Below are 24,806 nucleotides of genomic sequence, written 5' to 3' on the forward strand. Positions count from 1 at the left end.
CTGCACATTTGTGTCACTCGTTTGGGCTCTGTCACCACACACCTTCAGCAGGGCAGCGCCGCACAAACAGCACACAGGATCCGGGCAGGTGGTCACCAGTTCCTGGGAAATTACATGTTCCTCGAACTGCCACTCAACCTGCATTAAAGATCACCCAGTTTCACAGAAATTTGGTCTTGCATTGTTCTCTAGGCTGCCACTGATGTTTATTGCCTCACGATTAGCTAGAAACAGCTTTATTCCACAGTTGGGTTCCATAGTCTCACTCCTCCTTTCCCTTATTCTCATCCTAAACAATCCAAACAACCTTACCTAGATATAACACTGGACCTGGGGAGTGTAGAGCAAACACATGGCTACTTTGAATCATGCAGAGTCAAATCGATTTAGAAGAGGTACTGCTCTTTTTGGAAAGTATTCATGCCAGAAACCCAGAAAAATCTATAAGAATCTGATAATTACAAGAATCGAAAAATTATTCACAGAATCCATAACTTAGTCCTCCTCTAAGAAGGGAAATGAATAGGCAATATTTTGACTTGATTATCCACAGGAAAATTCTTGATTTAAAGATTTGCATGTGAGCAGAATCCAATTACATGACTTCTAAAAGGAGAGGAAACCATTTAAGACACATCAATATAGCCTATTGATAGGTACCTATAATCTTAAACATTCACTGTTCTAAAGTTGTAACTTCAAGAATCTTGTATTGAAAAACTTTGGGATAGTATCTCTGAAATAGATTCCAGAGACCAGAGCTTTTTCTATGGAAATTGGCTAATCCCAAGAGCTTTTTAAATTAGCTATTTAATTCCTGTCTTTTTAAAATGCACTCCAGTAACACATTTGATCCTCACTTTTGTACTAAAACAAGGTACCACATCTTAGGCTCACAGCCAGCACACTGGGAGTTTTCTAGAAAATAAAGGTAATGCTTTTCAGAAGAATGATCTCCAGCCAGCTAGTCTTGGATTTATGAATCTGATGAGCTTCATTCAGAAATATTCATCCTTTGCTGAACTGAAAAGGTCATTCATTTTTCAGCCCCATCAAATAACCAGCTGATTTTGTTGCATTACCTACTGAACATTTCTGCTTCTCATCAGAAGAGCTAAACTTGCCATTGAAATAGAGGTGCTCAGTGAAAATCAGACACATTGTCTAACGAGTCGGTGCATGGCCCATTCCAGCTGATGCCCTGCCTACCATTTCACACACTGAAATGCAAGGCACTTCATGCTGAATATATTTAAGAATATAATACACAATCAAATCTCCATCCTGATTCATGGCAATAAGGGGAGCATCCTTTTCAGTCATTTCAATCAATCAATCTGCATATTAAAGAATCTTTTCAAGATTTTAACAGTGAAAAACCCCAGGGTGAAGAGTCATGGCCCCTCAGGGTAGCATTTCAGAAGGCTTATTCCAATACCAAAAGCCAAGCCTCTCTGTTCACATGCCAAAAATCAGGTATGTGCAGAGAAAAAAGGGATATGGAGGGAACAAGGGCTGTGTGCATCTGCCCTGTCTGAGGTTGACTTCCTGGCTTTCCCTCAGGGACTCCAGAAGGAGTATTGCCCCTGTTCTATGAACAGATTTTTCTATCACCAGAGTCAGCCTGAGCTGGTACTGAGGTGACTGCCAAGGCCATCACTTAACTGGACAAGGCTGTAATCCATTACTGAAACAAATATTGCAAGTGAACTTGATAGATCAGCTGTTTAGCTTGTTGCTTCCACTTCCCAAGCAGCTGCAGCTCTTCCCAAACTCACTGTATTGATTTTCTGACAACAATGTCACTACAGTGAAATCATGATGAAACAGCAGATAAGAAAGCAAGAGTGCCAGGTCAGCAAAACCAATTCCCACAACACCTTAGAAATAATAGGAGCATTCAGGAAGCCAACTGCTCTTATGAAAAATAAAATAAAATATTTTTGGAAATACAGGGCAAAATCCTGCTTTCCTTTTATGTGAAGTACCCTAATTTCAGTGTACGAGGTCATACTAAATTCCTGCAAGGACCAGAAATGTTCCTGTGACCCTAAAAGCTCCATAGCAGGAAATTTGTAAACACTACCCTTGCTGCCAGGGCACAGATTGCTGTAAAACTGTATGTGAGAACAACTGTGAAACAATTGCCTGCCAGAGATGTTGCTGGGATGTGGCACAGTTCCAGCCTGGTGCAAGTTCTGGGGCACGTAGTGCTCTGTACTTGGCTGCAGAGCAAAGCATGCAACTTACAGGGGCATCCAGGGCAAGATGAAGTGTCAGTGACTGAAGCAAGCCAAACCCCAGCAACAAAGCAAGGCTAAAGCAAAATTCAACACACCTGGAAGCAATTATTAAGTATTTCCTTTCCATTTTGGGGTGGGGGAGGATACACTTTAAACACTGCTCAGCCTAACAGAAGGGAAGAAGTGTTGTTATAATGCAATAACCTTTATTAAAACAAGATGATACATCTATATAAAAAGTAAATGTGCATCTCTTTACCTAGCCTCTCCTGTAAAGCCAAACTGTCACTCCATACCTCAGCTCCCAGTCCTAGTTTTCAGAAATTCATTTTGAGTCTGCTGCCTGATAAGCTCTTGCCTTTAGGTGTAAAACTCAAACTTATCTCCATTCTCATTCTTCAGATACCGTGTCTTCAGTCGCCTGCTCATGCACCACTTGTTCCCTAAATGCTTCACATTAGCATAGAAATGCTTCCTCTAAATTACCTTAGTTCCTTTTTTTACTTAAGAGGGGTTTATGTGAAAATTAAATGTCTATGAGTTAAGACCATATTCTAATCCTAATGCAATAATACTTTTTACTGAGCATAGGTTTTTAAATTAAGAATCTGTTAACATATGTTCATTCATCAACGAACCAAATTTATCCCTGTGTCTTGCCATGTCCTGATCCTCCAGCCACTGAGCAACCTTTGTACCACTGGCCCTGCCCCTGAATGTGTTCATCACACAGGCCAAGCCTGGATAGTTGGAATGCAAATATATGCACAATTAGCAGCATTGCTGGACCATTTTAAAAACCTTCCTGAAAACACATTAAGTGATTTGCTGTATTTTTATGGCTTTTTTCTCATGGCCATTGGCTCAAAAATCTTGCTTATTCTCAGGGGATCAGGAGAGAAAGCAAGAGCTCTTGGACACAGGCTCCCTATCAGGCACAGAGCCTTGTAGGCTGCTCATGGCTGTTGTAAGTCCTAATTGCCCCAATCTGGGGCAGAAATCCCTAGGAACTGTCCAGTAGCAACATGACCTATTCCACTCACCCTCACCACAACTCCCCTCTGCAGAGATGCTTCACTTAGAAAGAAATGTCACACACGAGCTCTGAGCTGCCTCTCCCAGGCCACACTGCCACTACAAGAGCTCAGATTCAAAGGCTAAGTACATGAACGATGAAGGGGAATAGATCTGCATCTGTGATGTGTCCAGTGGCCTGAAAAAATAGAGTTCTGTATGTACATAATGATGTCAGTGTGCTGCATTTTTGTCACCACTAAACCCAGTAAATGCCAGAGATACATTGCTTTCACTGAAGTACCAGAAAGCCAAGATAGAAACATTAATAGCTTTGTATAATGAGGTATTTACTATTTGTGTTAGAATAACCATATGTCAAACAAACTTTTTTAGACAATAACATGGTCTACTGTGCCAAACATGTCATCATCTCCTCACTGCCACACTTGTTCATCAGTCCCCAGAGTACCCAGCACAGCCTTGTACCAAAGGATGCTAATACATTCTCTAATAGCCAGTGTGGGTACAGGAAGTTTATTCTCCATCTGGATATCATGGGATAACCCCTTTCTCCCTCCAAGGCCACCCATTTAACACAGAAGCAGAATGCCCATCACCAGCAGCCTGCAAAGTGAGCCCTTTACATAAGTCAGAGAAGAAGAAAGAAGACTGGGCATCTTGATTTAGCTTCAGTAACCTAATGCAGAAGAACTGCTGGGAACACTTGAAATAATTGTCTTAATTATAGAACAGAAGTACTAACTAAATAGTTATAAGAGATTTTTTTAAAGCACAAACCATTTTAAATGCATCATCTGCCTGTGCATTCAGCTACCCTTTCTGTAAAATTATGTTTAGATTTCTCATTTCTTCCATTTTGCCTTCCCACAGGGACAAACTCAGCAGCTACCCAAAAGGCTGCTACATGACGCCTTCATACCTAAGGCAAGAAAACCCAAGGCTTCCATATGAGAATAATTTATGTCTATTGTTTTAACCAGGGATTACGGCATATAGGGATGCACATTCCTGGTGCTCAGAGCAGTGAACAGGACTCCAGCTGTAAGCCCACACATGCATTTTCTCGGCATCTCCTATATAGAGACTGATAAGTGAAAATGAGGAGCCATTATGAGTTGCTGTACCAAGACCTGAAGCCTGCAATGAGGAAAAGTCCATTGATTTTTTTTATATGATTTAAGAAATCTAAGTGTAGTTTACAGGCTGCACCACAGTCAAAGCCAGCAATTGTGAAACATTAAACTTCCAAATAATTCTTCATTCAGATAGACATGACAAAGGTAAATGGCTGGCTACCACTCAGAGCAAAGCACTTACCCAAATTATTCATTATGAAAGGACTAATTAAGCAACAGGGAGCCTGATCACTGTTCTGAATGAGACAGGAGTGAGACAAAAGCTCACCTGTGCAGGAGGGATGAGAGTTCAGGAAAGCCATGCTCATTTTGGAAAGAAGACAAAGAGAAACTGACACATTTCATAATTCATCTATGGCTGCAGGCATGGGACAGGACCAGTAGATACACTAAAAGATTCCACATTGAAACCCAACAAGACATAAAAATGGCAATGAAATGCATAAATTTTTTCTGTCAGTACGTGTGCAAGAGACCAACTCTGAAACCTCTCCTTACACGTAGGAGATTTGCCTGAGCATTGCATGTCCCTGAAGAGGTGTGCAGGTGTGCTCAGGTACCCAGAGCCCAGCAGGAGAAGGTGCCAGCAGGGGCACAGCAGTGCCACACAGCCCACGGTGCTGTGCCAGCACTCCATGGCACAGACAGGAGACAAATACCCTTACAGCAGCAGAGCACCCCCAGAGCCTGAAACCCACAGCCCAGACAAACGACAGACTCACTTGTAACACCTCCCCAGATGAGTTTTCTACAAGCCCTCCCAGAGCCCTGTTGCCATCACCAACAGGTTGCTGGTGCTCATCTCCAGCTCAGTTCAGCAGACGGTGCTCCCGAAGCAGCTCCACCCCCACAGCCAAGCCTTGCTGAGGGGTGTCCCAGCACCATCCTCACAGCCAAGCCTTGCTGAGGGGTGTCCCAGCACTATCCCACGCTCACAGCAGCCACCCCACCATGGCTCAGCTCCATCAGCCCCGAGGCACCTCATGGCCACAGCTCCTTGAGGTTGCACAGTGGCCTGCACCACTCCTGAGTGGCATTCCTTGCTCCAGCACTTAGTCCCAGCTGGTGCTCTTTCATGTGTTTCATCAGCTCTTTACACTGAAATGTGCCTGAGCACAGCAGCCCCACCACCTCTCCCTGTTGGAAAATGTACTGATTTTCCTGCAGTTTTGGCAACATCCTCCCAGCCCAGAGCGCAGCAAGGCCTCTGCACTGGAAAGGGCTTTAGCTTGGGCACCTTCCAGCAGGCTCCTAGGGGAGCACAGAGCCTACAGCAGCCCTTCCCATCCAAGATGTTTCTGGCAAAGACACACCATTCCATAGAGCAGCTCCCCTCCTGCATTTATCCTGCCCACACTCCCCCAGGACAGCTCCCAGCACAGCCAGTGGCTCCTCTGTGAGGCTGAGGGCACACAGCAACCCCCTGGCCCAGCAGGGCACAGACAGAAATAACAAGGCACAGAGCAGACCCCGCTTTCCATCTCCTTTTGCCAAGAGGAGAAAAGGCTGAGCAGCACAACCCGCTAACAACTTTCAGGCGTCCCTTCTCTATATCCAGTTCATTAACATCCCTCATGGACCTGTGGGGCACCACCTCTCAAAAGGCAGCAGCTGCCTCTCAGACGTGGCATCAGATACAACATTTCCCATGTAAAGTAAAATAAAAGGAGGTGTGGAGCCAGAGCAGGGGTGGGGGGTGCTCATGTGTGCCTAAGCTGTGTCCTGGGATGAGGGTTCCTGGGTATTTTAACCCAGGAGTTCTCTGGGCAGTAGCCACAACACTGTACTTTTATACTGTGTATTTTTACCTCTGCTCAGCATGAAAGAACATGTAATTAGGGACCAGATGTTAAACTCTTACAAAACCAAAGTGTCATGGTCAGCACGGGCTGCTGTGTGCTCATTCCTGTAGAGCAGCAGAGAAGCACAAAGAACTGTTTTCCACCACTTACTCCTTACCACTGTACCTCTTTGAAGCAAGTGTCCTTTACCACTGACAGCTCCGGCAGTTTGTGGTGGAGCTACAGCCACCACAGCAGGTGAAAAGCACATGAGCCCGAGGAGGTCAGCAGAGTTCACCCCCAAACTCTGCTCTGGCAGTCAGACCTTTCTCACTGCTTCCTGAGCTGAAAGACCCCCAGTGCCTCCAACCACCCCCATATGACACTGGCAGGGTCTGATGCTGCCATCACATCAGAGATCCATTTAGGTTCTAAAGACCCTTTGTGATATCAAGTCCAACCATTAACCCAGCTCTAAGCCATGTTGCTAAGCACCACATCCACATGTGTTTTCAACACCTCTGGAGTTGGGGACTGGACAACTTCCCTGAACAGCCTGTTCCACTGCTTAGCAAGCCTTTCAAAGTGATGAAATTTTTCCAAATATCCAATCTAAACCTTCACTGATACAACCTGATCCACTTCCTCATTTCCTATCACTTGTTACTTGGGAAAAGAGAGGTCAAGCATATATAAGGTGCTCTGAAGAACAAAACAGGTCACCACTCAACCAACCAGTTAGTACACATAAAAACACTGGCTGAGCGTGCAAAGTGTCTGTTTTTAGTAAATTGACCAAATAATTGACATCTGAAGGGCAGATCCCAGACCAGTACAGCGAACATACATAGGAACCACCAGTGGCAAATAAGCAAGTAATGAAAGCTGCCAAGAGTGTTTCTCAAAGTTACATAAACACTAAATATGTCACTTTTCCATTTTATGTCTCCCATGATAAACTGCTATGAGACATGCACATGGCTTGAAACAGATAATTGTTGATAACCCTGACTAGTGGGAGAAGGAACCATCTGGCAGATGGAAAACAAGAAGGTGCCAAGAATTTAGCAGACTAGGGGGCCTGTGAATTTATGCAAAGAGGTCTGCAGAGAGGAATATTTAGACAAAAGTTCAGCAACTCTGTTTCTATCTATACACAAACAAATTGGAACATCAAAACTATCCAAATAATTATGAAAATTATTCCTGTTTGAAATTCATCTTGAAACTGTGAGGAAAATCAGTGAATCTCAAACTGTGAACATGGAAGTGAGGAATTCTTTTTGCATACCATAATTAATCACAAATGGTTACAGTACATAGCATCACATTTCATCTTCTGTCCTTCAGGTTTCTATCCTCGCTGCTTTTAACATGCAAATGCCTCTATTCATCCTCTCCTGACCTTGTTCCATGGTATCATTTGTTTCTTTCCATTTTCCTTCACAGTATTTCTTTCTTCCAGTAGCAGAGAAATAGCAACTTCTGATAAGCCCCGCTTTGTATTCCTTTCCTTTCTTTGAAGGGAATTTCTTCTGCCTCTGCTCTCCTCTTTATCCCTCCTGGGTAGAACAAGGGATATCGCTGGATGCAGCGTTCTAATTGAGAATCCTCATTTTTCCACTGAGATCACTGCTCATTAGCCACTTTGCTGCTGACCCTTTGCAACAGCTGAGCTGCAGCCAACATCTCATGCAGTTAAAGGGAAGTGAGGACATGACCCATGTCAGTAGTCACAGGCCAAACACAATATTAATTTATGTAACATATTTAGTGATTTTGGGGCTGGTTTTGCTGAAGCATCATGGATCACCACAAGGACCACACAGCACTGAGGTTGGCCAGGGACATTGTGCAGTCTCTGTCCTTGAAGGCTTACAAGACCCACCAAGACAAAACCTGGAGCAACCTAGTTTGATCTCATAAGCTGACCCTGCTTTGAGCAATAGTTTGGACCAGAAACCCCCCATAGGCCCCCTCCAATACAAATTTATCAGGCCATGACTTCCAGAGGCACCCTGAAATATAACTCTCACTGACCCCTGCATAATATTCCAATTCCAATGAAAATTGCACATGCAGATATTCTTGAAAATCCAACTTAAAGCTTACTAGAATCTTCAGATTTTTTAATATTGTATCTGTAGACCCCTTCCAGTTAGCAACTTCCACTTCAATTGATGCTGTGACAAAGGTGGCTCAGCAGATCCTTCCTCCATCAGGCTAATAATTTTTCATTTGGGGAGTTCCTGCAACCACATTTTCATCTTGTTTTTCAGCATGAACATCCTATTTCCACTCAAATCCCATCAGAATAATGACATTATATCCAGACAGAAGTTTGCAGTACCTCATATTAAAAGACCTGCAGGCTGTGCTGGCTGGCTACTCACCAATTTTTCTGAGAAGAACAAAGAGATGGTAACCCACCACTTGATCTCAATTCCCTTCCCACCACCCTGTTTATAACAAGAATGTTCCTGTCTCAGAACTACAGTGGACACCAGAGAGCTCACCCACATCAGTTGGTGTAAATGGGTCTCTCACAGACAGAATTTTCTTCTGTGAAGAAATATGCCATATAGTTTTACACACATTTTACGGCTTTGTGTTTCACTGCAGAAGTATATGATTCTTTAATCCCAGTTCTCCCATTTTCAAGGCCATTATATTATGATTTTTTTCATAGCTTTCATGGTGTTGATCCATGTGAGGAATGCCAGCTCTTTGTGGATCAAGGGAAGATGGGACACCTTATATTTTGCACTGATTCTCACTGAATTTGCATTGACCCAGACTCTGCACAGTCAATAATGGAGGCCCAATCTTGTGTTCCTTTCATAATCTCATGAAGCAGGGAGCCCCGAGCTGCAAATTAAAATAAATACAAGGAAGTTTTCCAACTTGCAAATATAAAAAATTCTGTGTTGTACCAATTCTATGCATTTTCTTTGCAAAAATTATAACTTACATGAAGAATCATGATGTCACAACAGCCAAGAGCTGTTATTTAGACACATTAACAGAACTCATCTGTTGCCAGGGAATCCAGATAAACCAGATAAACCTTATTTTTTACTTTAAATGTGTGCAATATAATGAGTATTGCTGAAATGTTATTCAATGTATTCTTTAATTATAAAACATGCACATTTTTGTAAGATCTTGCTCAGGATCTCCGATACAAAATGCAAACCCTGTGTACTGACTGCCAGGATAACGAGCAGAAAGCACTGACAGTTGAAGTCAGATACATCAGTGGCAAGCAGAATCACACTCACTTAGAGCCTCCAAATTAAATCTGCTTACCTTATTCATGTGCATAATTCCAGCAGAGTAATATTTATACAACACCCTTAACTGAAACAGCAGTAGAATAGGAACATTTTTGATCCATTCAATGAAGTAACATAACACAGGCACCATTTGCCCCATGTCCAGCCTGTTCCTGTAAAGCAGCCCAGCCCCACACAACTGGGCACAGCTGGCATCTACCACTCCAAAGGGACCCATGCTTACCTTTATGGGATGCACAGGAGCAAAGCTGGAACACCAACTCCGAGACCACCTGTGCGGTGTGCAAGGGCTTATGTTAAACGCCTTTCATTTTCAACACACCACTAGCAATTAGAAATGAAGGGGGAAATAATCTCACTTCTCATGGTCTACAGGATGAGAAACACTTCTTTCAGGATTGCTTATAACGACCTGTATTTCACCTCTAAAGACCCAGGTTCTAATCATAATGGAAATACAAGGCTTGTGGGTTTAAATTATGTTCCTCTTCCCAGTCACGGCATGAAGTTTAATGTCTGACAACTTACAAGGTGATTGGAAAAATAGGGGATTTCCTCCTTTTGTTAAGAAAGAATGAAAAATACTTGATCTAGCACTTTTTTCATTGTCAGCTCCAAGGTTAGCAGCAGCAACTTGCACAATTCTACACATCTTGTGGTTTAGTTGAGTCAGTGCAAGACAGAAGGTTTTCCTGTTTTCATGCACTGAATGATCATTGCAATTCACCTCACCTGTTTGATGTTCTGGCTTTGTTCACAGCAGAAAGCACCATGTGGTTGCCCATTGGCCTTTCTCTTCCATCAAACAGCCAAGTCTTCAGAACCATCTTCCTCCCATGCAACTGAGTGCATGCTGTTCCTTCACCAATACAAGCATTAACTTCAGCTGAAGAAGCACACTGTAATTATTAAATCAAACAGAAAACAAATCCAGGACTATTTTCAAACTTAAAAGTCAAGTTTATTCTGACCACAGCTAGCTGTCCCTCCTCACAAAAGGAAAACTTCTTTTGTAACCATGTCCTTCATCTTTCTGATACCCTATTTTTTCCTGTAATTTTCCACATTTAAATTTTTTTTCAGTTCTGTTTGGCTTGTTAAAGTTCCTCCAATTCTATTTCCTGAATATAAAAAAGGGCTAAAAATCATCTTTTAATTGCCAGTTGTTCACATACATATTTGATAGAGCAGCATTAAACATAGGCTTTAGACCACCAGCATTTTACACAAGCAGGACCCCATTCAGTTCTCCTGAAGCTTTACCTAAACAAACATACATTCCTTTATTTTCACAAAATGAACATTACATTATTTCTTCTGCTCACCAAAGCACACCGGGGTACAACTGTACAGTATGTTGGGTGACTCCTTGCTGCAATGTAGTAGGTGGAGCTCAAATTACAGACCAGATTCAGATGCTGTAACTCTACTGGCAATGTTTGTATCAGGAAAGTGAAGCAGATGCTTGCAATGCACCACTATTAGAATAGCAGTGAGTGCTCTCTCAGAACGACAGGATGATCTTTTTAACATAATTAGGAGCCAAAGGACATTTTTGGAAGCTAAGTCAATTGAGCTCATCTGTTTCACACTCCCGGTGGCAATCAATTCCTGTTCACTTTTACCCATCTTGAAAACTTTCCCAAAAAAAGACCAAGGAGTTCTGCACGCAGAAATTACCGTGCTTCAGCTCCCAAAATCAAGAGCTTTTACTGTAAGGTGCTGCCATGAAAAGCCCTCATGTAGAGACCTCGGCAAAGTTTCAGGCTGAGGCAGCAGGAGCTGAGGTGGTGGCAGTGTCCAGGGGTGGGCAGTGTCTAGGGGTGGGCTGGCGCTCCTTGGGCAGCTCCAGAGGGGCTCCACTCAGCAGCCTGCCCTGCCCGGCTCCAGGGGGGCTCCACTCGGCAGCCTGCCCTGCCCGGCTTCAGAGGGGCTCCACTCAGCAGCCCTGCCCTGCCCGGCTCCAGAGGGGCTCCACTCAGCAGCCTGCCCTGCCCTGCCCAGCTCCAGGGGGGCTCCACTCAGCAGCCTGCCCTGCCCGGCTCCAGGGGGGCTCCACTCGGCAGCCTGCCCTGCCCGGCTTCAGAGGGGCTCCACTCAGCAGCCCTGCCCTGCCCGGCTCCAGAGGGGCTCCACTCAGCAGCCTGCCCTGCCCTGCCCAGCTCCAGGGGGGCTCCACTCAGCAGCCTGCCCTGCCCGGCTCCAGGGGGGCTCCACTCGGCAGCCTGCCCTGCCCGGCTTCAGAGGGGCTCCACTCAGCAGCCCTGCCCTGCCCGGCTCCAGAGGGGCTCCACTCAGCAGCCTGCCCTGCCCTGCCCAGCTCCAGGGGGGCTCCACTCAGCAGCCTGCCCTGCCCGGCTCCAGGGGGGCTCCACTCAGCAGCCTGCCCTGCCCGGCTCCAGGGGGGCTCCACTCAGCAGCCTGCCCTGCCCTGCCCAGCTCCAGGGGGCTCCACTCAGCAGCCTGCCCTGCCCTGCCCGGCTCCAGGGGGCTCCACTCAGCAGCCTGCCCTGCCCTGCCCGGCTCCAGGGGGGCTCCACTCAGCAGCCCTGCCCTGCCCACAGCAGCGCTGCCGGAGCAAGGGCACGGCAGAGGGGAGCAGGCAGTTTCAGAAAGCAGGCACGGAGAAAAAGCAAGCACCGTGCTCTACAAGCAGGTCAGATTTTCAAGCACTGCCCCAGGACACAACAACCGAGGAAAACAAAAATCCCCACTGGGTGCAGCCCAAAGCCAAACATCCAAAGCCCTCTGAGCACTGCACTGAACATGCATAGCGGTAACACAAAACACATTCCACAACAATACAAGTACCTTAATCTGTATTTTAAATACCAAATTAACTATCCCTCCCATTTCTAACAGTGTTGTCTGGAATCTGGGAATACATCCTAACAGGCCAATTAAAAGATCTCCCATTGCTAGATTTTATGTTATTTCACTGATGTTGGAAATGAGCTGAGGGAACCAACGTGTAATGCAGTCATTCAGCAACTGTATAGGCAACCTTATGCAACAATCTTTTAACTAGTTTATTAAATGTTTTTCCTTTTCAGAATAAATTCAACATCTAATGCCAAAATTTCATTAAGAACTCAAAAATCTTAGTAGCCAGTTATCAGCTGTTTAACTTGAGTTACAAGAAATAGACATATTACACATCACTAAAATTTTCACACATACACCCACACATACACACACACTTATCGGCATCCTGTTTATATTAATTTATTTGCACAAATCAATCTCCTTTTTCCTACTCATACTCTTCACATTTTCTGAAGGCACAACACCCAAATAGGCAATGTAAAATGTACTTCCTGTAGAAAAGTCTGTAGTCTCCTAAGAGAACAGTTTGGCAAAACTACTTTTGTTTAAAAACTCAAGTTCCAAAATGAGCCTTCAAAGAGCAGCAGAGAACACCAAGATTAAAAACTACTTAGGGTGTCTGCATTTTTCATATGCAACACACCACTTAACCTTTAATAAATCAGGACTTTTTCCAAGAAATCACAAAAGCAAAAGTAGTAAAATCTTTTTCTTTTTTTTTTTTTAATCATCGAGTTTTAACGATGGGACAGACTCTAGGCAGAGCTCCCAGAAAGAGCCAGACCACCATCTGGCTCCATCACAGAGCAATGACAATTCACAGGCAATGAGTCTCCAACCAGCGCTCTGAACTCAAACGCTGGGCTGGCTCCATAAAAGCTCTATTACAGCCATGAACACACAGCTGTACATTTCCTCCCTCTTTGTACATAAATATACCCTTGGACACAGACAAAGGGAAAAAATAAATCATTTTTATGCATTTTTCTATGCTTCCCTGCTATGCCTGTTACCAATTAATGTCAAGAAATATCTTACGTATCTTATGTTTTGTTAGCACTATAGAATATATATCATATATATAATTTTATTTTTGTTTTCACACATGCTAATGTTTCCAGAATGATAAATGTCTTTTTAAATCCTGCATTTCTTGTCACGCTGTAAATCCACTTCTATTTGACAGTGACTCCTGGACATACATGTCAAGACAAAAATAAATACTGCTGCGATGGCAAACGTTTTAAAACTCTCAGGACACTAATACAGTGGCACTTGAAAGACTTTTTAAATACAACGGAAAAGACAATAGTTAAATAGAAACCTGCTCTGACACAGCCATAAAACCTGCACTACACTTGCAAGATCTGTGTTTGTTTCTGCAAGAGCAGCTCCTGATCTCTGAACACGCCAAATGTTGCACTCCAGCCCTCCGCCCATACCCTTTAAGAAGTCCACGCTGTTATTTTAAGCAAGCATCCCCTCCAGCTGTACATAAGCAACACTGTATTTCCCAAACAATTGAGGTAATTATAAAAATGAATATCATTTATTATTTTCTTTTATTACTATCATGTCTGAACATTTGCTTTCATACAAAAGTCTGATTTTCAGCATCATGTTTTCCAAGGGCATCCCCTCCGCACCAAGGGAGATAAAGATGAGTTAGGAATTGTGCAAGAGTTTTTGTTACCATCTTCAAACCCACAAGAACTTCATGAACACGATTTTGGTACAGAATAACTACCTGGAGTTTGAGAGAAGGAAGAAGGGGTTTTACACATATTTTCAGTTCCACTTGTTTTGTTTGTTTGTTTTTAAATCGCATCTAACCCAAAGCAAGGGGCGGGCAATTAAAAAAAATTAAAAATAAAAAAATAAAGGAAGAACGAAATCATCACATTACTGTATGTTACCCTTGAGCAGTCTCTGGAGGAAATCGGAGCCCAGGCTGCTTTTCCCGGCTCCCTCCCTCCCTCGAGGCGGCCGGAGCGGCTCCTCCGCCCGGGCTCCGCTGCCCCGTCACAGCCGCGGCTTCCTGAGCAACGTTCTGCTGAGGTCCTTCACCTCCTCGGGGCTGCCCACCCGCTCGTAGCCCAGCAGGGCCATGGGCTGGTGGCAGTACTCCTCCACCTGCTTGATCTGCTGGTAGCTGAGCGCGGTCCTCCAGGCACTCAGCGCCTGGGTGGCGTTCCTGGCCGACACCACGAACGGCTTGGAGGAGTAGCCGGGGCCGCTGGTCATGTTGAGGGCGAATTTCTCCATCTCCGGGCTGACCGCCAGGTTGACAAAGCCGTACACCTGCCGCAGGGTCTTGATGGGCTCCACCACCAGGTCCTCGTAGCGCACGGCCATGTAATTGCCCCGGAGCCAGTCCGGGGGGTGCAGGGCGGTCTGCAGGGTCTTGGCCATGCTGCTGCAGATGACCTCCATGGCACCCAGGGCATGGTAGTCCGAGCCGCCCCCCGCCTCCTTCTTCCCGCCCAGCTTGTGGCCGGCATCGAGGAAGGGCATGCGGTGGATGTGCGGGTCCCGGCTCCGCACCACCTGCAGGCTCTCCCGGATCAGGCCGTGCCGGGACTTGATGCGGGAGCTGGCCACGGCCCGGGGGTCCCGCACCAGGTGGATGACTTTGAGGTCCAGGCTCGGGTCCCGCATGAGCGGGGCGAGCACGGCCAGGTCAAAGACGCGCACGCCCTTGATGACCAGCGTGCGGTACTTGTGGCATTCCTCCTGGAAGCGGCTGAGGCGCTGCGGGGGACACTTTTTACACACCCGGTCGTCCACCATGCCCACCACCTCCTTGCGATAGGCCGGGCAGAGCGGCGAGGAGCAGATGACCTTGTTGGTGGCCGCCCCGAAGATGCCGAGCGTGGTGAGGTTCTTGCCGGCGCCCGCCGTGCTGTAGAGCTGGAAGACGGAGAGGTCGCACCGGTACAGGGAGCTCAGCATGTCGCGGGCCGCCCCCTGCAGCGAGACGGCGTCCCCGGGGTACAGCTTCTGCCAGACGTGCCACACCGGCTCGTAGAGGAAAAACACCTCGGGGTTCTGGTTGAAGAGCTCCCCGAAGAAGGACGAGCCCGAGCGCCAGGTGGTGAAGACGTAGACCAGCTGCCGGCGGGCGCTCCCCGGGCCGCGGCTCCCGGGCGGTGGCGGCGGCGGCGGGGGCTGGTGGCGGGGCCCGGCCGGGGGCTCCCCGCAGCGCCGCGGCTCCCGCCGCCACTTGTACTCCAGCAGGTTGAGCGCGGCAAGCAGCAGCAGCAGCGCGTAGCCCAGGCACAGCGCCAGCGCCTTCCGCCGGCACACTTTCATGCTGGGCGGCGGCGGGGCCAACTGTTGCTCAGCGCCCCGGCGCCCCGGGGCCCGCGGCGGGCAGCAGGGCGCGCCGCCCCCGGCGCCGAGTCCCGGCCGGCCCCCCGCGCCCGGCCCGCATAGCGCAGCCGCCGCCGCCCCCGCCCTGCCCTACTTAGCGCCGGCACGGCCGCCCGCCCGCCCCGCGCCTCTCCGCGCCGCCATCGCCGGCGCCCGCCGCCGCAGCGCAGCTCAGGGCGGCCGCCGGGGCCGGGCCGAACCGCGCTCCGCTCCGCTCTGCTCCGCCCCGCAGCGCCGAGCGGGGGCCGCGCCGCCTCGCCGGAGCGCATCGCATCCCTCCCCTCCCCTCCCCGCCCCGCCCCCGCCGCGCCGGGAGAGCCCCGGTACCGCCGCCGAGGGGCGGCCCCGATCCGATCCGCGCCGCCCGCCCCGCGCTCGCCATTGGCGGCCCCGCCCCGCCCGGCCCCGGGGACTCCCGCACCCACCGGAGCCCCCCCGGCCCCGCACCGCCCCAGGGGAGCCCTTCTCTGCCGGGGAGCTTCCGGCAGCCCTGCCCGGCCCGGCCCGCACTGGGCACTCACAGCACGGCGGAGCTGCGCCGGTAACGGGAAAAACAGGAGAGGGGGAAAAACCTGAAAGGCCTGAGAGGATTCCGGGCACAGCCCCCCCGCCCTGAGCTTGGTTTGTGCAAAAACTCGGACTTCTCAAGGGTTCTCCAAAACATTAAAAAAAAAAAACCCTCACACTGGATCTTCCTGACAGAGCTCAGCACAAACCCATCCGCCCGCAGTTCTTCACTCACAGTGTGTTTATAACGGTGCCCGCTCACCGCGCGGCCCCTTCGGTCGTGGGGCGGCCGGAGCGCGGTGCTGCCCCGGCCCGAGGGCGGCCGGCCCGGGCGGTACCGAGCCCAGCCCGGCCCCGCGGGGAGAGCCCAGCCCGGCCCCGCTCCTGCCGCCCGGCTCCGCCAGCCCCGAGCCGCCAGCTGGGCCCCGAAAGTCCCTGCCCCGGGTGGGAATTCAAACGGGCAGCGCTTTCTCCTGTATCTCGGAGACACAGCGCTGTGTGAAGGGCAGCGTAGGCAGTGCTGCAGCTCCAGGCAGCACCGGGGCTGTACAGACCACCACATCCCCCAAATGAAAAGGGCACGGAGGGGCGGGTCCCGCGGGGACAGCGCACTTGCGGGACACGGGTTCCCCGAGGGGCTCCCAGCAATGCCCGGTGACTCTTACGGAATTTTCTCAGCGGTTTCCTCCGCCCCCGACCGAGCTCGGAGCACGCCGGGGCTGCTCAGGGGTTACAGAGCACACTTGGTGGTTCTCTCCTGTTCACTGCTTTCCTACCTAGCAGCTCTCACACTGCTGCAGCCTTTCCCACCGTGCACAGATACCCACGGCCCCGGGAAATTGGGAGCCTGGAGCTGCTGGGTGGCTGCCCCTGGCTAGACCAGTCCCTCCACAACAGAGGACACTGGTGAGATTTTGCTGGGATGTTTATTAACAGCACAGATCTGACACTACAGCAAAAGCTTTTACACTCAGAAAGCAGATAAAGCACAAATTCACCCGGTGTGTGTCTTGACTGGTAGCACACTGTTTAATAAAGGCAAGAAAACAGTACAAAAGGGTGAAGGAGCTAAATGTGTAAACAATCTTCATATCCCTTATCAAAAAATTTCAGTACTCCTCCCACATTTTCTGCAGGGATATTAACAGCCACGCTCCCTTTCTGGAAAATCTTCTAAGCTCCTTCCAGCCTCAAAGTGCAGGGTAAGATCTGCAGCAGGGGGGCTCCTCTTTTCTCTGCTTGCTCCTCCGGACCTCGGCAGGGCAGGGCAGGGCAGGGTGGGGCGGGTCAGGGCGGGGCACAGGGCAGGGCGGGGCAGGCAGGGCAGGGCACAGGGCAGGGCAGGGCAGGGCACAGGGCAGGGCATGGGCAGGGCGGGGCAGGCAGGGCAGGGCACAGGGCTGGGCAGGGCACAGGGCTGGGCAGGCAGGGCAGGGCAAGGCAGGGCAGGGCACAGGGCAGGGCAGGGCTGGGCACAGGGCTGGGCAGGCAGGGCAGGGCACAGGGCTGGGCAGAGCAGGGCAGGGCAGGGCAAGGCAGGGCAGGGCACAGGGCAGGGCAGGGCTGGGCACAGGGCTGGGCAGGCAGGGCAGGGCAAGGCAGGGCAGGGCACAGGGCAGGGCAGGGCACAGGGCAGGGCAGGGCACAGGGCAGGGCACAAGGCAGGGCAGGGCACAGGGCAGGGCAGGGCTGGGCACAGGGCTGGGCAGGCAGGGCAGGGCAAGGCAGGGCAGGGCACAGGGCAGGGCACAGGGCAGGGCACAGGGCAAGGCAGGGCAGGGCACAGGGCAGGGCAGGGCACAGGGCAGGGCACAGGGCAAGGCAGGGCAGGGCACAGGGCAGGGCAGGGCAGGCAGGGCAGAGCACAGGGCAGGGCAAGGCAGGCAGGGCGGCAGCGGGATGGGAGCAGGGAGCTCCCCTGGTGTGCGACACCGGTGCCACCCTCCGCGCTGTCCCGGCTGCGACACGGCCACCAAACCACACAGGCCAGCTCAGAGCCCTCCCACAAGCTGCCCGTGAGGCTGGTGGCAGTGTTTAAATGTTACCGTGACTTTTCATACAGAAGTAATTTGTTAACAGCAGACTTTAAATAATCATTAAATATTCATGAAAAAGTCTCTATTTCATCAAAAATTAGGGGGAAGGGGAAGCCATTTTTTTTACCCTACCGTGCTCCAGAGGAAGTCTTTGAAACCACATTGTGTGCAAATTATTTGTATCTAGTTAGCAAAAGAAATGTGCAGTTTAAACCTGACGAACTTAAAAGGATTGACTTGTAACTCTTGAAACACAATATATAATGAAAAATAATAAACCTCTGGAGCATCTTGTAGCATAAAATTCTTGCAGTTGCTTTATTCTTTAGTTCTAATTCATGAGTTCTTCACATAAAACAAGACTTCTGCTTTTTAATATATTTTAATAAAAGTTCCCATTAAATATTATGGCTTTCTGTGCCCACTACAGATGAAGTGACCATCACCTAGCGAAAACTGAAATGTTTCTTTTTCATTCTGGAACGGTCTGTAGTAGCATCAATTAGCCTTTATTAGATGATGAATGACAACGGCAGGACTGAAACACTGGAGTTCATAAAGCAATATCTCCCACCACTATTGTTCTGCAGCACTAATGCAATAAAGGACAGACACTACAGGGAGCAAAACCAATCCATAGCAGTGAAAAATCATTACAATACCATGAAGTTCAAATTAATCCCTTCTTTCCATTTCACTCGGTTGAGGAGAGATATGAAATTTTCTGAAAAAACCTACAATGCCAGCTCCAGTTCTTACAGCATTTAAAATGTAGCAAGCAACAAATAAAGATAAGCAAACATGAACTGCAGGTATAACATTTGAAATGGTAAAACTCATCAGTAAAGGCAATTATGAAAAGCTGTAATTGGATTGTGCACCTTCCCTGCTGTTACACAGTGGTTCCATCTCTGAAGCAGCGAGGCAGGAGTGCAGACAGCAACACTGCCTTCACCAGACTGCTCCAGCACAACGAGGAAAACACGAGGCCCAGCAGCTCTTGAATTCAACCTACGTGCTGCTAAACAGAATCTTACTTTTCCAAACTGGAGCAATGTAGGTATTTGTGCTGTGCAGGTGGATCCAAGTGCCCACGCACAACACAACTGCAATCAATCAGGTTCAGTGCAGCTGCTTTATCTGATCTTCTCAGAAGTTTCAGATCTGGTAGTCAAGTTAGCACTTTGAATAACTCAATATTAATGAATATTGAATAAGTTTATATGGAAGAGACTTATACAAGCCAACTTTCAAATTACAAGTTTGGAGCTTTTTTTTTTTTTCTTTTTAAATCATTTATATATGTGTTGCAAAGCATTAGAAACATTATATGGCAAAGAAACACAGAAGTATAAAAAAAGGTAAGAGGCACAGAAAGTGTCAAAGAGGAACATTCTGCAGCTGAACAAATACAGCTCTTCACAAATATATTCAGGTATTTCAGTGTACATTTTCCACCCTGTATTTTACTTCATGTCAATCTATTTTAGGTTCACTACTTTCAGTATACTAGATCACCCATGTCAAATAATAAAAAGTTTCCTTTCTTCAAAAAGAAAAATTCATCATCAAAAAAGTAAAATTCAAAGCCCCAACACTTCTTTCTAGGCCAGCTTTACTTTTTGACAATTACATGTAGTTTCCTTTGAGGAGCAGAAGAGAATGCTCCTTTTCCAGATTGTTACATACTACAAAATTTAGAAGTAGGGTGGCTCTATTTACTTCAAACTCTGCAGCCAGCAATGTGTAAAGGGAGGGATAAGTACCTGCAATTAAAATGCCCCAATTTAAAATATGAGGGGAAACCTTTTTTTTTTATTCAATACTTAAATATGTTACAGTTTAGTATTTTATATTTAGTAAATATGTTTATGAGTTTTACATGTAATATTTAGCCAACCCAAATCCTGACTAGCTGAATTTCTTTCTCCCTCAAAGTGATACTGCCCCAGTCAGAATTCTCCCAGATCCCCTCCACAGCATCCCTTCATTTAAGCAGTGGGGCTGAAAAAGGTTTCATCCTTACTGGAACACTTCCCAACTTTCTATTTTTTCATGCTTTAAGATTTGCCTTTCTCATGTTCATAAGGATGCAATGGACACAAGGAGAAGTTTTTCCTGAAGTCAGACCTGAGCAAGATTTTATCTTTTAAAAGAAATTGAAAGATGGAGATTTATGCTGTTATATACCTAGTGTGAGATAAGTTCTGGGTGCTGATTAAATAGCCTTGTATCTAGCCTAATCTATCCAGGATAAATAGAGATCCTCAAATTAATTCTTCAAACATTGCCCAAAAGTGAAGCTAAAGCACAAATTATAGACCACAAAATGTGAACAAAATTTATATGAAACTGAGCAGCTCTCAAAACTTGAGAAACCTATGGTTTTGTTTAAGACTGTATTTTAGTCTCACCACTGGAGATGCGTGAGAAGAATCTGTACAGTAGCATTTAGAATTGCAGGTGTTTATATTTTGCACCCTTCCTTTTAGTATTGTGCATAATGTTTTAACAGCACACTCAACACATCACATTGCAGTGGCAGCTGATTTCCCTCAAAGCACACTTTTTTCCAGTAATGTTGAATCCTTCAGCAGCCATTCCATTAAGTGATGGCAGCCCCAATCTGCTTCCTAAAGAATCCATTTTCTCTTGGATCTTCCTTCTGAACTGTGTGTGCAGAAGCAGCTGCCAGGGACTGAAATTAAAGCAGCCACTCATAAACCAGAAATACAAAGCCAAGTGGACAACCTGTCTGTAACAAGCTGTTCCCTTCCACCCCAGTTTCTCTTTCATGTTCCCTTCCAGTAGCACAGGTGACATTTTCAATAAACTTAATTTCAATAAATATTTATAAATTTTTGTTTGTGCAGCTGAAGGAATTCCAGAACTTTGCAAATGTCCTGGGGACACTGCAGTGTAGATTACTCTCTATTTGACTTTTATTAAAATTAGAAATCTTTTTTTAGCTGTTGTGTAATTGGTTCAAGTTCTAAAGGAAATTAAGAGACTCTACTTTTATAAGCATGTACCTTTAGAACCACGAGCAGCGCACTGTTTCACATCAAAAGCTTCCCAAACCTTTAGCAGGTCACACCTAAGAGCTACCTCAGCCCCACACATTCAGGCATCTCTAAACACCCTCCAACTAAATCCATGGTCCTGGGTTAATGACTATCCCAGCACCCTCCACCCCCGGGCCTTGGGGTGCCCAGGAGCCCTTCAGCTGCTCAGGGCAGCCCTTTCCCTGGATAACATCCCTGTCCCATCCACCCCAGGAATGTTCCATAACATTCCTGAAGGCTGGCATGAAAGATGAGTTTTCCTCTGGTGAAACTGCCTAGAAATCAGGTTTTATTACAAACTTATCTGCTTTCTTTTAAAAGAATTATTTAGTACAATAACCCTGTGCAAAAACAGAGGATGAGAATCTCCAGCCCCTTAGTTCACACAAGGGTCAGAATCCAAACCCAGTCTCATGTCTAAAAGTTTATAGCCAATTCTTTTCCAGAATTTGCCCAAGGCAAAAATCTCCATTCAGTTCATCAGCAGACTGTTCTTTTCTCATAGCACAGAGAAGATAGCCTGAAATGCCAGGACAAAAAAAAAAAAAAAATCACCAGCAACCCAAGAGATGCAGATTTTGTGGTGAAAATGCCCAGTATCAGCTGCAGTCCAAACCTCTATGCCATAAGTTCAGAAGATTCATCTCTACCCTCCTGAGTCTCTATTGCAACAATGTGGCCAGTGTTTGCTCTGGCAGGATCTAGCAGGTGAAAACATTTGGCTAAATCATTCCTGAAACACCAGAGGTGTACCTCTTTAGCATGGCTCAAGAAAGATGAAAACTGGCTTTTACTCCCAGGGATGGCTTTGGTGATCATTCTGATTGCTGGTAATGATCCTGGAAGTTCAATCCTGGGCACAGGCTGTTCCATCTTCCACAAATCCAAATGGTATGCATCAATTCCACCCTCCTCTTCCCACGCCAGCTAAATTTTAAAACAAGAACAGTTTGTCATACAGAATTAAGAAATTCTGCCAGGTTAAATCTTTCTGTGAAAGATTTCTGAGAGCTTTACACAGACCTTATGCTTACCCTTTCTCCTTGCCCACCTCTCTACAGGCATAGTGACCATACACAAGCTCTAATCTCAGACCTAGGTCCAGGCTCAGGAGGCGAAGAAAGATTCAGGAAACACATTCCATGGTTGTTTGCACACAGCCTCTTAGCAAGGTCTTGAAGAGTCAAACTGACGGTCTGCATTTAAGGCAAACAGCTACAAGTTCCCCAGTTCACACAAGAGTAAAAATAGAGCAAGGTCCAGGGATGTCAAAACATCCCGTGTTTAGGAACTCTGAGCTCTAAGTGGAGATTCTCAGTAACTGGGATTTGTAATCTATCCCAAAGGAATACTCTGGGCTCCAACATCAAGTTCATATCCCAGCCTTTCCCATCTTGTGGGGGCATCTGAGGTCTCTTTCCTCTTTTTCATCTTTCACAGACCTTGCAGAACCTAAATTACCTTGGAGCCATTTGCTCCTCTCAGGTTTGAGTGCTGTGTTCAAGCGTCCCTGGAGCAAAGGGGAGAATGAGAGAGGCACAGCCTGTAACAGCTCAGAGCTGCTAAGGGATGTCCCCAGTTCTGCACCCCACCCATGGGCCCGCCCACCCTGTGCCCACTCACCCCCTCCACAAGGCAAGCGGTCAAACAAGGCAGCAGAAAGGACAGAAGAAGGGAACAAGAGGCACAGGGAAAGCTGGAACAGGACCTGCCTCCAAATCAGCACCGAGGTGTGACACTGGCCCAGCCACAGTGCTCAGGGTCCCACTGCACATCCACGCCCTCCCTGCCCTTCCTGCAAACCGCTGCCAGCGCTAACGAGCTGCTCATCAGCTCCCTATCCCAGCAGCAGTCCCAAGTGGGAGTTTCCTTCGTTCAAGAGAGATTTATACAGACAGCTACAGAGCGAGCAGGCTGTGCCTCATTAATGTGTTAGAGGAGCACAAAGGTCACTGTTGACAGAGGAACAGCAGCAGCCATTAGGGTTGGATAACACAGGCACAACAGCATCAAGCAGCAGAAGAGCTGGTGAGGCCAAGGAACTGTTCATGCATAACAGGCACGAACATTGCTCTCTTCCAGGTTAAAAATAAAACCATTTCTGGATATCAGCAAACTGACAATTTTATTGTTGTCATGTCAATTGGAAAATTTTCTGTATAAAATACAAACCCAAAGCAAGTAAGACAAAAAAAGTTATTGTGAAACTACGATTTCCTCTTTAAATAACCACAAACAGAAAACTTTCCAGCTTATGACAGAACATCCCAGCACCAGACCAGACATCAGAAGTGGCAAATGACACAGGCTCACCCATGAAAGCCAACACCGTAGAAACAGAAGCAGGTGGAGGAAAAAACAGTATGCAATTGTCTAAGACTTCTGTATCCTACAGGGGAAAGAGATTTGGACAAAATTAAATTAGCATTTTAGTTGTGATCCTTACAAGAGTGGCTTACAAAATGAGGAGCAGCAGCTCCAGCAGCAGCAAGAACCATCAAAGTACTGGAAGTCTTGCAACAGCACATGCAGCAATGAGAAAAAGAAATTTTAAAATACTACTATGAGCTGTTTTAATAAAATTACCTCAGTAGCCTTATTCAGAAAATGATACGATTTTCAGACTGACAATATCAGGTTTGTAATTTGATAAATCTTGTTATACTGAGCAGTGCTTGATTTTAAGAGAAGATAACTAAAATTCCCATCTAGGATATGCCACTGTTACTGTCTTCTCCTTTAGAATATTCACCTTAAATGTTCAGGGTAGACTGAGAATAGTTGAGAACCCTCCCAACCCCAAACTCCTCACACAGCTGTACAGAAGTGCAGCAAGCTAACCATCTATAAACTACCAAGTTTAGACCTTAGTCCATCTGCAGCGACACAGCGGTGCTTTGCATTTTTACTTATTCAGAGCATTAATTCCACTGAAGCGCTGCCAGTGCCTGTGGAGAAAAACCCCACAAGCAAGCTGCCTCAAGTGATTAGAGAGAGAGTCAGAACAGATTTGCAATTTGTGGCTGATCTTGCTTTTCTCATCCCAAGATTCTGGTTTTTAAGGCGTTACATGAACTCTTTGCTCTCATGTCATCAGGACAGATGAACTCACATGAGTGATAGTTGTGATTCTAAATACACACTTTGGAAAACATTGATTTGTTACCCTTGTTCCTAAGTGGTTGTTGATTCTTACACTTCAAAACTTGCTAAGGGGAGGTGGGGGGAGACCGCATGCGCTTGTACAAGTGTCTGAATAATAACCTGACACTGACATTCAGAAACCAACTCTTCCTCAAACAGTATTACAAAAAATATACACAGCTGCTGTACAGGGAAGTCAAAGGAAGTCAGAGTTTAAAAAAGGCAGTTCAAGTACAAATACTTCTGTAGCACTGGGAAGATTTTAATTGTTGCAAGGAGGCTTTATGCACTCTGCAGCTTTCTGCAGCAGCACAGGGCCCACAAGTCAGCACTGTGCCTGACCAAGCCTTGTGGGGACACTC

At 47.1% G+C, this 24,806-nt stretch overlaps 1 protein-coding gene across 1 annotated transcript; it reads right to left on the reverse strand.

Moving 5' to 3' along the window:
- Nucleotides 1-11,834: 11,834 nt before the first annotated feature.
- On the reverse strand, nucleotides 11,835-15,732 carry CHST2 (carbohydrate sulfotransferase 2). The gene is made up of 2 exons (XM_083868800.1): nucleotides 12,057-15,732; nucleotides 11,835-11,890 (listed from the first exon to the last, which is right to left on the reverse strand). The coding sequence occupies exon 1, from the start codon at nucleotides 15,630-15,632 to the stop codon at nucleotides 14,343-14,345; it is 1,290 nt and encodes a 429-aa protein (XP_083724926.1). The 5' UTR covers nucleotides 15,633-15,732; the 3' UTR covers nucleotides 11,835-11,890; nucleotides 12,057-14,342.
- Nucleotides 15,733-24,806: the final 9,074 nt, after the last annotated feature.

The sequence above is a fragment of the Zosterops lateralis genome (genome assembly GCF_965231275.1).
Source record: "Zosterops lateralis genome assembly, chromosome: 10".
NCBI classification, from domain to species: domain Eukaryota; kingdom Metazoa; phylum Chordata; class Aves; order Passeriformes; family Zosteropidae; genus Zosterops; species Zosterops lateralis.